Genomic DNA, 16,680 nt, shown 5'->3' on the forward strand with positions numbered 1-16,680 from the left:
AATAAGATATATAAATATCAATTGATTATATATTTAAAAAACAAAACATGATAAGCCATTATTTTTTTAAATGAAAAGACTTTAAAATTATATATATTCAAGAAAAAATGTGGTGTGAGAAAGACTTAGCGGCTAAAAGAAAATTAAGTTATTATAATAAGGTCATCAACCCCACCCTAGAAGATCAAAAGTATCTCTCTATTTTAACTAGCTCAAAGAAGAAAATTAATATAGCAAAGATTAGAACGAATTCTCATGAGCTCCATAGTGAAACAGGGCGTTGGGCAGTTCCTAAAACGCCATGGACGGAAAGGATCTGCCATATATGTGAGAATAGGAACATCGAGGATGAAAACCACTTCCTCTTAGAGTGCCCCCCGTATAACCACATTAGATCTCAGTTTCACAATCTTTGTTACAATACTGACCTTCCTAGCCTTTTACAATGTCAAAATTGTAGTGAGCTCGGGAGGCTTCTCTCCAAGCTTTTTGAGCATAGGAATAAAATCTTAAATCAAAATAGATAATTTGTTTCTTTAGGTCCGATAGACCATTATTTGGACGTTAACCACCACCATCATCATCATCATATATATAGATATAATATTACATTACATTACATATAAAGACAACTATCAGTTTTATATTAAAAAAATATTATATATAATTATATGTAAAATAAAATATATATATATATATATATAAAAATTAAATACTGTGTTTAACTAACAAAAAAAAGTTAGATTTCATTATTATTTTAAAATATTTTAAAAAATAATAACATAAAAATATAAACTTTTATATTTTACAACACAATTAAATATATTAGGGTTAATTTAAATTTAAAAAAAATATATTAATTTAATTAAATATATTAAAATTTTAAAAATTAATGATTTTATTAATTTGAGTTTTTATTTTCTATAATTATTAAAATTAAAAGAATAAATCCTTACCATAAAAATATATAATAAAAAAAAAAGACCACCTTTAATCTTGTAATTTCTGAAAACTAGGAGTTCTGTAACCTGAAAAAGAGGGTGAATACCAAAGACATGGAACAACTTATCTGCGCATGGAATATTAATAATTTAAAAAACAAACAAAAATAAATATATTGTTCTTTAATATTCTTATTCGAGGAAAAACGACAAGTTTTAAAATATAGAACGAATGAGTATTAAAAAAAACATGGAACAATATTTCAATTTCACTTTTGATAAAGGTAGAAGCGTTTAAAAGTTACTGGGCTTTGTACTTAAATGTAATGGCATTTATGAATTAGAAATTTGAAATCTTCAAAATTATGAAGCTTTATACCGTTTTAAAAATATAGATTTTTTTAGCTGAATAATTTTTAGGTAAAAGCAAGGTTTGGTAAGGATTAGGTTTGGTTTGGGTTGGAATTTTTTTTTAATGAAATTTGGATGAGGTTGGGCATTAAATTAGCATATATAAAATAAAATAGTAAGAAATCAAATGTTATTACGAAAATTAACTGTAAAGATAAATAAAAATTTGAATTGTTACATGAGATAATGAATTTTGATTAACTGTAAAGATAAATAAAAATTTGAATTGTTACATGAGATAATGAATTTTGATCTATGAATTTAGTCAATAACTCTAAAATATAAGGTTTGATCAAATTCACCACGTCAAAGTTAAAATTTGAAGAACCTGGTGACATGAGATAAAAGTTACAAATTCTACATTATATATGAGGCGTTCACTCAACTTAATTTCAGCCGAAGCTTCTAGAGAATTATATTTATTTAGTTTAAATTTTGGAATATTGGTGAGTTATATTTATTTAGTTTAAATTTTGAAATATTTTAGAAAATTTGATGAGAAAGTATAAAGTGAAACACAATTTAGAACACTTGAGAAAATTTGATCCTACAAAGTAAAATCAAGCAATTAACTATAATTAAATATTTGAGAATTTGAGATAAAAAAATTCATACTCGATGAAACCATTGGAGTAAAACAGCAACGCCCCCTCCTCTCATCCATGGTTATAAAATATATATAATTGTGACTCCCTTTCTCTCCGTGATCATGGTACAATATTATTTTTCTAAAATGCGTCGGCTATAGAGCACTTATTTTGATCATAACGACCATGAAACCTTGTTATTCTGCTGTGATACTACAACGTAGGAATTTACATGAGTACCCACTGAAAATCAAAATCAAAATCACACAATCTTCTACATTGGGTTTCGAACCCGTGACCACCTTATTCTAACGTATCCTACCAACAGATTGAATTTGGTATGAGTCCTGAATTAAGTCATTGGCTTTCTGTAGTTTGGGTTGTTCTTATTGATGATCCTGCAGTTGTGGCGGATCTCTCCTTGTGTCCCTGTTAAGACGCCAATAAGGCTCATTCTGCTCATGGAGTAAGCAACTGAGAACTTGTAGAGATCGAAATTTTTGGCATTTTCCTTCACAAGAGCAGATGTGGTATTGTCATAGGCCAGAGCTTGATCAATCGCCAGAAGAGCTCTGTGGCTCTGAACTTGCATGTAATAACTATTGTCAAACACGTAATCTTTACCAGACGCTGGGGTCATAAACACTGTAGGGTCCTTTTTTATGTCGTTGGTCGCACCCTCCAGAGGACATTTTTGCTTCAACGATGCTACAAGAGATGGATCCATGGTTGGGTCTGCTTTCCCAGTTCCCTTGAAATTGTACAGTCGATCTCTGAAGTATTGGCAGTGGGCCTTTCCAACATTATGCATTCCTGAACCAGAAATTCACATCTTACAGTCAAGGATTCTATTAATTTATACTCACAGAACCTCTTATCTATAGAAAATTATATCTAATAACACACTCAAATTAAATTAAATTGATGTATATAAGTTAAATAAAGTTAGCATATTTATAATTAATAATTAATTATAATTTTCTAGCCTATTTTATCAAAAGCTAAAAGATAGTGAAAACTTAAAATCAACTGTAAAGACAGAAACATTCTGTCTGCATTAAATAGCTTTCTAATACCTACACGGTGAGGAGAATCCTGCAAATAAATTTTACGCTAAAGAAAACCTAGTCGTTTCATAAACCCTGGTGCATCTACCAACTATCCATTTTATAAGTTATGATGCCAATATATACATGAATTTAAATATGTAAAAAAATTAATATTGAAAACTCTATAGAGAAAACACTTAAAATCGTTAATTCCTAATTATAAAATCAAAATTCTTCATCCAAAAAAATTATTTTACAATCTTGTCATAAATTTATCAATATTATCAACCAAACTAAGTATAATATCATAAATATAAATGAATGCCTTTTTTTTTAATATTAACTTTTTTAAGTGTTGCTTTTGAAATGTATCTACATACTTCCAACTGGTTGTAAATCTTTTTTTTTTTATTTTCTTCTAGGTTGGATTATAAATTTTACATGATAAAAATTTAAATGGGTTTTAGTGAGTAGAGAAATTTATTTTACAGTTTAGTATGAGGGGATGTGTGAGTTTGTCTGTCCATCAGCACTTTTTTAAAATAAAAATTATGTTTTAAATAGAAAAATAATATCAACTATAATTAAGAAAATGAATATGCTCTAAAGTAATTAGAAATAAAAGAAATGTATGAATTAGATGTTTAGATCTTTATATTTTTCAAAAATACTTTAACAAGATATTTAAATAAATTATTTGAAGATCTATGTTAACTAATATATGTTAATATCAACTTCATATATATCTATATATAGAAGAAAAAAATAAATAAATATGTTTTTATGGCTAAAAAAGTTATTTGGTCTTATTATTTAGCATTCAAAAATACAATTTAAATAATTAAAAATAACATATTGTATTTTTCACTCTTAAGAAGTTTACACATGAAAAAATTTGATCTCTTTCTGCTCATGTTAAATAGATCCATATTTAAAATAGATCTATATTGGTTTTAAATATAAAAACACTTAATTTCTCTTACTTAAACAAAAAATTTAATAAATTGCATAGATGTTAAACAATTATTTTTAATTTCAACCAATGATATTTTAGATTACAAATTTTAAAATAAATTTAAACCATTAATCATATATAAATAATTCAAGACACTCATATACACATAAAATCAAACAATTAACTTCAAAATTTCACTCCTATTCATCAAAATATTCTTAAAATCTGAAACCTTTATCCACTAATAATTTCCCTCTTGTTCATCAAAATATTCTTAAAATCTGAAACCTTTATCCACTAATAACTCAAATGGCAGAGAGTGACTTACCCAATAGAGTTACAAGATCTTCCAACTCCAAGCCCTTTGTTTTAAATAAGGCGATTGCGTCGTTGAGCGTAATATCTGGCCCTGGTAGGTTTACTTCTTTAATGGAGGACACTACCCCATCTTTTCTTCCCGTGGGTGCCGGGTACGCAGGGCCTCCTGCCTGCAATATATACATCCATTTTACTTCAAAATCAAACTATGATTATCCAGTCTAAGAAGAATATATCAACCATGTAATTGACAGAGATGCGAGTATTGCTGAGGTGAATACAGACAAAATGCAGAGAATTTGCTACCGACCAATGATAATACGTCTCTTGCGGCCAAAGCAAGAATATCAGCACAGGACACAACACCGGGACATTTCTTTTCCAGCACAGCCTTTATATCGTCGATCACATCGAATGCCCTCAGACCCAAATTCTGTGGAGCCTTCTTCTCCGGCAGGTTATCATTATAGCCATCCAGAAGAATGGATGCATCGCAGCCCTGAAACAATACAGTGTTAACCTAAGCTTAAAAAAAAAAAAAAAACCAGTAAGTCCCTCGAAAGTAATTTTGGTGGCAAAAGTACTGTTTTTCCACATACTATCAGATATGATTCACTTTGGTTTTCAGATAATATTAATGGTGTTTTGAATTATTAAGTGTGGTTTTTAGAGATGAACGATGTTTCCAATGTGATTTTTGAAGATAAATAGTATTGATGTTTCACATTATTAAGTGTGGTTTTTGTTTCACATTATTAAGTGTGGTTTTTGAAAATAAAAGTTTGATGAATCACATTTGATGAATCGTCCATATTAAAACTGCTTAAAATTACTTATACAATAATCTCAAAATGAAAAAACTGATCATTCACTGGAAACTAAAGATACCCAACATTACGAGTGAGCTTAAGTAAATTACAGAATCTTGGAATGAATATGGGTGAAGTAAATTATAGAATCTTGGAATGAATATGGGTGAAGTGTCTGTCAGATCTCACAATATTCTGGCATCAGCAATCGATTTAAAGATACACAATATTCTGGAATCTATAATCGATTGAAGGATAGCCAAATACTACTAGAGAAAAAGATCACGGTGGGAAAAATAAACTCAATGAGAAAAATATGGACTTAAGGATACCCAAATACTACTAGGCGAAGAAGATCATGGTGGGAAAAATAAACCCAGTGAGAAAATGATGTGCTGGGTTGAAAACAACGTCAGATTTGAAAATAGATGTTCAAGTGTCGAAAAGAGTGCTTACACGGACAAAACAGTCACTGTAATGCATACGAAGCAGCGCAGCAGTGATACTCTTATTTTTGAAATACCATTTCTGCACAACTTCCTTTACAAAAACCTCTACATCAGCACATCTCCTGATCTTGTCGAATTTGTAGAAGTGGACCATTGTTCCGGCAGTTGGAACTGAAGAGGTTGTGCCCCATACCAATAATATAGCACTCTGTGACAGTAACCCAAAGAGAAACAACCAGAGCGTGAGCGCGTCAAGTAGAGCCATTGCAGCCTTAACAACAACTGTCTGTTTTCCTTCTGCAAAACTCGAATTCGGTATATCAGTCGAGTAGGAGCAGGAAGCAATGCTTGTTGGAAGAATTGGGCTGTGAGCGAGTTTTTAAGATTTTCTTTGCAGAGAAAACCGCCTGGATTTGCGATCCGTAAGGATGAGCTCCAAATCTTGCGCCGAGGGTAACGACTGGCATCACATGTGGCCACGAGAATCCACACCATGCCTGCTCTTGAGATTCCTTCCGGGTGCTTTCGTTTAGCGTGCAGAAAGTGGAGTAGGGGTATCTAATCAATTCGCAGACCGACGGGGAACATACGCATTTACAGTTACATTATAAAAACGTTATTTCGTTTCGACGAAGCACGAGGGGGCGCCCGCCTCACGAAAAGTTGAACATTTGCAGGCACTGTGAAACTCAGTTCACCCAAAGGAATCATTCAAAAATTGAAAGTCTTATTCGTTAAAATCTGCGAATGCCTATGTTGTTGTGAACCACTGACGATCGGCTGAATTATACAGTTCGCAATGGGAATCTTATCAGATTTATAACCCGAGCAAATGCATCCTTTATTTGTTGCATTGCAGCTGCCAGCTCATTCCGGCAAAATAGGTTTTTTTTAATGAGATAATTTAATTTGAAGTAAGATTGTGATTTTTCTTCTTATTTAAGATATTTTTTAATGTTTAATTACATTCAACTCTTGAAATTATTTTTTGTTATTTAAACTATTTTTTTAATGCCTAATTACATTCAACACTTAAATTTTTTTGCACGTTAGAATTTTACATATTAAACAATTTAAAATTAAATTTTAAAAATGATTAAAAATAACTTAAAAAAATATTTTTTTTCATAATATTTTTTTTTTTTTCATAAGAGAGAAAAAACTTACTGGTATTTATATATGAACCACTACAATTTTCAAAAATACATAATTTGGCAAACATAAAGTATCACAGTTGTCTACATATCAGATTTTCATCATCTACCCGTACCAAATGTATCCGAGGAGTGTTGTAATATAATTAGTATCCACACTCGCAATACATAGTAACAAAAATACCCCGAGGTGTATCATCATACATAGTAACAAAAACACCCAAATTACAGTCCCCTATCATGTTAACCACAGATGATTATCTTGCATGATAGTAATACCCCATTTTATCGCCATGGGAGAGGAATCTTTGTCTCTTCCATGAGCTCGTCCCCATCAAACCTGTATATGATCAAGATATCTGCCATTGTCCGAAGTCCCCTTTTTGACATAGAATCAACAATTGTATTTTGTTCCCTGGGAATGTGGGAGAAAGTGATATGTTGAAAAGAGTCTTTGAGGATCCGTAGATGTTCGAACCAACCCACCATGTGTAGTAGAGATATGGAGTTGTTGCCATTCATATACTCAATCAGTACTTTTGAGTCTCCCATAATCAGAAGATTTTGAATATTCAATTGTTTTGCATACCACATAGTCCCCCACATTGCCAGAGTTTCTGCTCGCATATTGGATCTGTTCCCACCATGCCAGTGTATTTTGTAGTGCCTTTCTTGTGTGATTCTTACCCAACCTCCACATCCACATAGTCTTATTTGTGCAACTCCGTCAAAATATCTCATTGGGAAACCAATCTATATTGGTTGTAGCTAGATGCTCATGTCTCAAGGAGGAGAGGTTTTTATCTCAATAGGACCCATCCATTTCACAATGTTGGCCATAATCTGATTTGTGTTGAGTGGCCAGTCCTCAAATATTATGGCATTTAAGGCCATCCACAGTTCCGAGAAGATAAGAATAGGAATTGTCCGACGCCAACAATTTTTTGTATTGCACCCAATTAGAAATTGCTCAATAGTAATGTGTGATTGTAAGATAAAAGAAAGCATTTTAGATGACCATGTCCATACATGAGCAGCAACTGGGCAAGTCAGCTTAAGGTGTAGATTAGTTTCCAAAGCCCCTCTGCACAATACACACCTCCCTGGTCCATGAAAGCCCCTCTTTTCTAGATTATCCTAGGTCAATGTTTTGTTCTGCCACACAAGCCAAGTGTATAATATCATCTTGATTGGAATCTGTAATTTTCAGAACTATTTGCAGATACAATCTTGGTTTAAAGCCATTTTTCTGATTTAGCATGAACAGATAGTTATCCGCCACCCTAATGGCCCCCTTGTGTTCCATGCCATCCCATGTGATCTTTTCCCCCATCCCGGATGATCCAGGTGGATATTGGTGGCCACTCGCCAAGTCCACTTGGACCCCCACCATTGTTTCTTTCAGCTTTTCAGTTTCCTTAATTGTAGCACAGTTTATTATTTTTAGCAATTTGTCGGCTCCTAAACTTCCGGAGCCATTTTGAGGCCTTAAACGACATTTTTTGGGAAAACTAGGAGCAACATGGGTCTATGGATCAATGTTGCTCTTCCCAAAGTAGTAGTTCTCGGATAGATCTTTCTAACGAGATATTGTGTGTCAAATGGAGATCATATGCCAAAGTTACGACCCTCGGAAGTTGATGTACCAATTTACCCAAACAGGGTCCAGAGTTTGGCGTTTCATCTTCTAGGGTTAGGTTTTTCGATGTTTAAGTGATCTAGGTCAATATTGGTGGCCACCCGCCAAGTCCACTTGGACCCCCACCATTGTTTCTTTCAGCTATTCAGTTTCCTTAACTGTAGCACAATTTACTAATTTTAGCAATTTTTCGAGTCCTGAACTTCCGGAGCTGTTTTGAGGCCCTAAACGACGTTTTTTTGGGAAAACTGGGAGCAACATCGGTCCATGAAGCGATGTTTCTCTTTCTAAAGTAGTAGTTCTCGGATAGATATTTCTAACGAGATATTGTGCACGTTAAACGGAGATCGTATGCCAAAGTTACGACTCCGAGAAGTTGATGTACCAATTTACCCAAATGAGGCCCATAATTTAGTGTTTCATCTTCTAGGGTTAGGTTTTTGGATGTTTAGGGTTTTGCATTGTTTCTCAACAATAGATAGGCCTTCGAGCCTCATTGTAACACAGTTCATAGGCATGTAGCCGTCACATCTCTTCTCAAAGATAAGCTACCATCGCCCTAGTTAGTTTATTTCCATTTCTGTTTGTAAGAATATTTCAGTATTTTACAGTAATGAAATGAAGTATTATTTCTGCTACACCTCTATATGTAAGGTCATATCTGTAATTTGTTGTGTTCCTGTTTAAATCCGGATCAGTGGTATCAGAGCGGTCTGCTCTTTCTCTGTCTTTCTTTGCATGTCCCTAACGAGGTCGGGCTATAAGGAGTTAGAGCTTGAACTGGTCGAACCTTTGCAAGACCAATCTCGCAAATCTTGACGGCCTCCCATGGCGGATGAAAAGAAAGATGAGGGGACAGGAGATCCTATCAAAATCTTGCTCGAAGAGGCCCTCGAGCGACAAAGGAATGCAATGATGGACAACTTTGCCCAGATCCTTCAGCGGCTACCCAGGGGTGACACATCTACTTCCAACAGCTACTCTGGAAGCACCACACCCTTTAAGGTACAAGTTAACTTTGACATTCCCATATTTGAGGGTCAGATAGATGCAGACGTCATAGATAAATGGTTAAATCTGCTACAAGGGTATTTTTATGTTCATGATTTTTCCGGCCAGGAAAATATTACTTTTCCTCTTCTCAAAGCTGCCCCCCACGTCAAGGACTGGTGGGAAACCTACTACTAGCAGAAGGATGAAAGCACAGGCTCTCTATTTTCAGCCACACCCACTTGGGATTCATTCCGCACTGCCATCAAGGAGCAGTACTACCCTGTTGGAAGCTATGAGGATCAATAAATAAAGTCGACCACGCTGCAGCAGGGAAGGGACCAAGACGTGCCAGAGTTTACCAATATTTTCCATACCCTTTGCACAAAGTTGAGTATCAAGGATTCAGAGCAGCATTTGGTACTCAAATACCGCTGCCTGCACAAGTACATCCAAGAAGAAATAGAATCCGTGAACATCTCCTCGCTCGGCACAGCATACCGATATGCCGTCAAGATCGAGAAAAAGTTTAAACAGAAGAAGCGAGACTTTAGATCTGCGATTCCGAAGCAAGGGAAAGGTGCCCCCAAACCGTATAACAAAGGACAAAACCAAGGCGGGGTGGCCCAATACAACTTGCCAAAGTTGCAAGCAAAGAACAACGCCATGAAGCCGAAAAAGGACATAGTAAGGTGTTGTGAGTTCCATAAGAGCTCCACTCACAACACAAGTGAGTGTCGGGCCAAGCAGTCACTGGTGGCCAAGCTAAAGGTTTTAGAATCAGACGCATATTCTGACTCTGAGTCAGAACCCAACAAGGGGAATGATAAAGGGAAGAAGATTATCGATACAGAGCCCAATGCCACAGTTGCCACCACGATGATCCAGATGGAGGAACCCAAAGATCTAGAGGAGGAGGAGCGTCTCTTCCACTCCCAGATGTAGGTAAAGGGTTCCCCGCTACAGTTCATTGTTGATAGTAGGAGCCAAAAGAACCTCATTTCGGCAGAGGTCATGAAGCGACTGGGCTTACCAACCACAGCACATCCACAACCGTACATGATCAGGTGGCTTCACCAAGGATGGGATCTTCGCATAAGCCAGCAATGTCACCTTCCATACAACATCAAGCCCTTCATAGATGAGGTATTATGTGATGTTGCTCCCCTTGATGTTTGTGATGTATTATTAGGACAAAAATACTTGTGGAAGCGACATGCTATGTATGAATCAAGGCCCCATGCTGTTATTATTACTTTGGGAAATAAGTTGTACAGGATACCGGAGGTAGCACCACCTACCGCCATCTCTTTGGTTACTACAAAACAATGCAGTAAGCTCATTTCCAAAACCGGGAAATTTGTTTTCCTGATGATACGCCCTCAAGGAAAGAAGAATATGGTGGCCATGACCTCCAGACAGGGCCCCTCCACACGACAACTACAGATGGACAAGGTCATGGAGGAGTACGAGGACATCTTCACCTCCCCCGCAGGGGTTCCTCTGCACTGTCAGGTCAAGCACTCCATAAATCTGACCCCAGGTGTGCCGCTATCCAATAGACCAATCTATCGGTGCTCTGTTCTAGAGAACGATGAAATCAAAAGGTAGATTCGGGAGCTGTTGCAGAAAGGTCACATCCGTCCGAGTTCATCGCCCTGTGGGAGCCCGATCGTGTTGGTACAGAAGAAGGGTGGGACTTGGAGACTCTGTATTGGCTATCGGTCGCTGAACAAGATCACTGTCCATAATAGGTACCTGATCCCACGGATTGATGACCTCCTAGACCAACTAAAGGGGACAAAATATTTTAGCAAGATCGATTTGAAGTCAGGATATCTCCAGGTACAAATCAAACCCTCTGATGTGTGGAAGACTGCCTTCAAAGCCAAGGAGGGCCTTTTCGAATGGTTGGTTATGCCTTTTGGATTGACGAATGCTCCTGCAACCTTCATGAGGCTAATGGATGACATCTTGCAGCCATTCACCAACTCATTTGTAGTGGTATACTTGGATGACATGCTGATCTTTAGCCAGAGTTGGGAAGAACACCTCCACCACATCCGATAGGTTCTCCAAACACTGCGGCAACACAAGTTATGTGCCAATTTGGAGAAATGCACTTTTGCCATGACCCAGGTTCAGTATTTGGGATAGATTATTGATGAACGGGGGGTGCATGTGGATCTAGCCAAGATCTAAGTCATTCGGGATTGGTCAGCTCCAACCACTCTGACAGAGCTCCACAGCTTTCTAGGTCTTGCCAACTTCTATCGTAGGTTCGTGTTGGGATTTTCTCATATCACTTGGCCTTTGAGTCAAGTCACCAAAGGAGGATTGAAAGCAAAATTCTTTTGGTCTGAATCTCAACACAAGGCATTCACAGAGTTGAAGGATCACCTCTGCTCGGCACCAGTGCTTGCATTACCAGACTTGGAACAACCATTTGAGGTCGAGACAGATGTCTCTAACTATTTTATTGAGGTCATCCTTACTCAACACGGGCATCCAGTGGCATATCACAGTGAGACACTTTTAGACATAGTCCAAAAGTATCCCACTTATGACAAAGAGATGTATTCCATTGTGTAGGCCTGCCGACAATGGAAGCATTACATTTTTTGGAAGGAAACGATCATCCACACAGACCACCGACCCCTGCAGTTCATACATACCCAAGGGAAATTTCAAAATGATCGCCATCAGAAGTGATCCACATACCTGCAACAGTTCCATTTGAATATCAAGTATAAGAAGGAGAGCGCCAATAATGTCGCAGATTGCCTCAGTCGACCACCGATCATGGCGCTAACCACCGTGCTCAACTCTTGTGGGAACAACACTTGTGATTGGCCACTTCTCTACAAAAGCGACCCAGAATTCGGCCACACATACCAGACACTCTTGGAGGGTCAACAGGTTCCAGATTTTCACCTCCAGGATGCCCTGTTATGCCACCTGGGTCACCTATGTGTTCCTTCAAGTGAGCATGCCAAGATGATTTGGGAAGCACACTACAGTCAAGCTGCTGGGCATTTTAGGGTCGAGAAAATGGTGGCAGTACTGCAGAAGTATTTCTATTGGACGAATCTTCTTCAGGATGTCGGGAAGTACATCAGATCATGCACTGCCTGTGCCATTGCCAAACCGACCATCAAGAATCAAGGCCTCTATACCTCGTTGCTTGCCCCTAGTTGACCTTGGGAATCCATCTTCATGGATTACATGTTGGGCCTTCCTTCTACTAAGCATGGAAATGACTGTGTTTTTGTGGTCGTCAACAGGTTCTCGAAGATGGCCATTATGGCGGCCTACAAGAAGAATATCACAGCAGAAGCCACTGCTAAACTCTTCTTTGAACGAGTGTGGGTACACTTTGGGATCCCACTATCTATCATCTCAGATCGGGATAGCAGGTTCCTCAGCACATTTTGGTCCAGTCTCTGGTCAATGCTGGACACCAAAGTCACTAAGTCCACAACCCTCCATCCTCAAACTGATGGCTAGATAGAGGTTGTGAACAAGACAATCGTACACATTCTGTGCATGTACAGCTCAAAGCATCCACACACATGGGATGAGAGCCTCCCCTATGTTCAGCACAACTACAACTAGGCTCTCCACAGCTCGACTGGCCACAACCCTTTTCAGGTGGGCTTGAGATTCCAGCCACTATGTCCCATTGATATGGCCATGCCATTTGCAGCTACTCACATGATTTGGCTCATTTCCAGTCCGAAACAGATAAGGCAACCAACTTCATTAAGCACATCCAACATATTCGCCAACAGGTCCACGACATTCTAGAGAAACAAAATGCCAAGTACAAGCAGCGACATGATGAACATCGGGTGCCACACAAGTTTTAGGTGGGTGACAAAGTCTGGTTTCATTTGCAAAAGGAATGTCTTATCGGAGCTTATCGGAAACTCAGACCACTCTAATATGGCCCTTACACCATTACCAAGGTTGTGGGAGACAATGCATTTGAGCTCAGCATTCTCCCATTCCTTGGCCTGAACCCAGTGTTCAATGTGGACCGCCTTCAGTCATACTTTCCACCATTACTAGACACATCTGACATTGCAGAAAAACTCACACCCACAGAGTTAAATCTAGATTCCATGAAACAAGCTGCAACTGGTCGGATCATGGACACACAAATCAAGCACACTCACCAACAGAATATCCAACTGTATTGAATTGTGAAAGCAGGCCAACTCCTTCACTAGGGCAAGTGGCTCACCAGGGACCAAGTTCAACAGAAGTTTCCTCATCTCATGGAGGAACTCAATGCAATGGGGACCATTGCTTCCTAAGGGGGGAGGAATGATCCAGGTGGATATTGGTGGCCACCCACCAAGTCCACTTGGACCCCCACCATTGTTTTTTTCAGCTTTTCAGTTTCCTTAATTGTAGCACAATTTACTATTTTTAGCAATTTTTCGGGTCCTAAACTTCCGGAGCCGTTTTGAGGCCCTAAACGACATTTTTTGGGAAAACTGGGAGCAAGATGGATCCAAGGACCGATGTTGCTCTTCCAAAAATAGTAATTCTTGGATAGATCTTTCTAGCAAGATATTGTGCGTGCCAAACAAAGATCGTATGCCAAAGTTACGACCCCGGGAAGTTGATGTACCAATTTACCCAAACAGGGCCCATAGTTTGGCGTTTCATCTTCTAGGGTTAGGTTTTTGGATGTTTAGGGTTTTCCATTGTTTCTCAACAATAAATAGGCCTTCGAGCCTCATTGTAACATAGCTCAGAGGCATGTAGCCACCACATCTCTTCTCAGAGATAAGCTACCATCGCCTTAGCTCGTTTATTTCCATTTCTGTTTGTAAGCATATTTCAATATTTTACAGTAATGAAATGAAGTATTATTTATGTTGCATCTCCATATGTATGGTCCTATCTGTAATTTGTTTCGTTCCTATTTATATCTGGATCACCCGTTCTACATATACCAGTGCTATTGATATCAAATATATATCTTTTCTATCTGTCAGCATTGATTCCTGTGAGGCCAATTTCTGCCCCAGTTTTCCAAATAGGGAAGTGATCTCGCCATGTCCCGATGACCTGTGCAATGAAGAAATATCCCCTCGATTGTAGTCTTTGTATGATTTATGCCCCCAATATGTGATTCTGGGTCATCCCTTCTATTTTGTCTCTGCCTATAATGATGTTATGTCCATTGTCTATCTTCCAACATATGTGCTCCAAGAAACATTGTCAGATTTTGTTGAAATCATTCCAAATATTTGACCCAATATGTTTTCCAATAAGCCCTTCCCTTATCCATTCCTCCACTGTTTTGTTTGTAAAATATTTTTCCCTGATAATGTCACTCCATGTACTCACAGAAAAAAAGTGCCCGCCACAATGATTTCATCAGTAATGCCCTGTCGAAATTTTTTATGTCCATGATTCCCCAACCTCCATATCTCTTTGGGATAGAAATATTCTCCCATATGATGAGGTGGATTTTGTGTTGTCACGATCTGGCCCAAATAAAGTTCATCATAACACTGCAGATTTTGTTCAAAATATCTACGAACATACTATACAAGTGTGCCCTGTATATTGTGATCTGTTGCAAGATTGATTGCGCCACTATGACCCTACCTCCGAGAAATAGATAGCGGTGATCCCATCTATATATTTTATTCGTCGCCTTATTCTCTATCCATGTCCAATCTCCATTTCTGTAACTGTTTGGTTTGATCTTGTATCCCATATATGTAATACCTTCACTGAAGGGCCTGACAGTCACCCCGAAATTATCAGCAATGTGATAAATTTCATCTTGTTCCCTGTTGCCGTAATATAAAATTGATTTACCAGCATTAATGATTAAGCCTAATGCCATACCAAATCTGTCAAAAATCTGTTGTAGATAGTTCCATTGCATCCGAGATATAATCCCAAATGTAAGAATGTCATCCACAAAAAAGCTAGGAGTAATATAAATACCCCATCCCATCTTCAAGCCAGAGTAATGTCCTGCTTCACCTGTCATCCAGATTTGGTGGCTAAGACCATCCATTACAAGGATAAATAGAAGGGGTGAGAGGGAACACCCCTATCTCAAACCCCTGCTAACACCGAAAAAATCAATAGGATATCCATTTATAATGACCGCAAATTTTACCGACCTCACACAGGCCATGATCCATTCAGTATTGTGAATATCCATGCCAATCCTAGACAGGACGATGTGGAGGCATGCCCAATCAATGCAATCATATGCTTTATGGAGATCTATGCACTCCTGGGACGTAGTGACCGCATCATGGATCAACCTTTCATTTAGAAAACCGAACTATTCCTTGGATATTTGTGTCGATAGTACCGGTTTGATACGCTCAACAATGATCTTCAATATCAACTTGTAAGTAATATTACAAAGTGATATAGGTCGGAAGTCCATGAAGGATTCCAGGGAAGACATCTTGGGGATGAGGGAAATGAATGTCGAGTTAATGACCCCCAAGATTTGTCCAAGTCTCCGAGATGCTTTGACCATCATTAATAAATAATTTGCAACAAGATCATAAAAGTGAAAGAAAAATTCTATTGTCCAGCCAACCAGACCCAAACATTTATCCTTTGCAAATGATTTGAGAACCTTGTGTACCTCCTCTAAATCAATAGGACAGAATAGGATCTGGTTTTGAGCATGATCAAACATAATAGGGTATCCTTCAGACCCCCATATCTGATCTTCTATCTGGATTCCTTCTCTGGCTTTGTAAAAAATTTCAAAATGAGATTGTGCCTCCCGCTAGATGTTCGATGTGTACATAGTTATATCTGGGATCTTGAACCTTCCAAATTGTATTGATTTTCCTCTTGTGGTTCACATACCTGTGAAATTTTTTTGTATTTATGTTGCCCTCTTTTAGATAGAGGGCTTGACTCTTTAGTCGCCATGTGACCTCTTGTACCTGTAGTATCCTATTTTTTTCTCCTCCAACTTCTTCAATTTTTCTATAATTGTTATGAGTGGAAGATCGTGTTCCAATATTTTCCCCAGACGCTCTGATTCCTCAATAATTTGTTGTAATTCTATATATCAAGCCTTCTTTTTTTGTCACTCCCAAATGTGTGTCCTCGTATTTAGCGTTTGGAGTTTCGACAAGATAATGTCCATGGGAGAAGTATTCAACCCCAATTGTACCGAAACCCATAAATCACGAACCAATGAGTTATAATCATCATCCTCAAGCCAGTTACAGTTGAATTTAAATGGGATGCCTCGTCTGGTAGTCTCCAACTACCACAGTAGGATAATAGGATAATGATCTGAGAGGAAAATTTTCAAAACGTAAGACAGTATAAGGACCAGTCGAGTGCATAGGTCCTCATGAGCTAA

At 37.7% G+C, this 16,680-nt stretch overlaps 1 protein-coding gene across 1 annotated transcript; it reads right to left on the reverse strand.

Moving 5' to 3' along the window:
* Window positions 1–2,291: 2,291 nt before the first annotated feature.
* Window positions 2,292–15,351, reverse strand: LOC149262532 (putative peroxidase 61). The gene is made up of 5 exons (XM_089380336.1): window positions 14,931–15,351; window positions 5,527–5,816; window positions 4,572–4,760; window positions 4,272–4,431; window positions 2,292–2,752 (listed from the first exon to the last, which is right to left on the reverse strand). The coding sequence occupies exons 1-5, from the start codon at window positions 15,349–15,351 to the stop codon at window positions 2,292–2,294; spliced, it is 1,521 nt and encodes a 506-aa protein (XP_089236462.1).
* Between the last annotated feature and the right edge of the window lie 1,329 nt (window positions 15,352–16,680).

This window comes from Pinus tabuliformis, chromosome 6 (assembly GCF_031772625.1).
Source record: "Pinus tabuliformis cultivar Carrire ecotype Pingquan chromosome 6, CPIR1, whole genome shotgun sequence".
NCBI lineage: Eukaryota > Viridiplantae > Streptophyta > Pinopsida > Pinales > Pinaceae > Pinus > Pinus tabuliformis.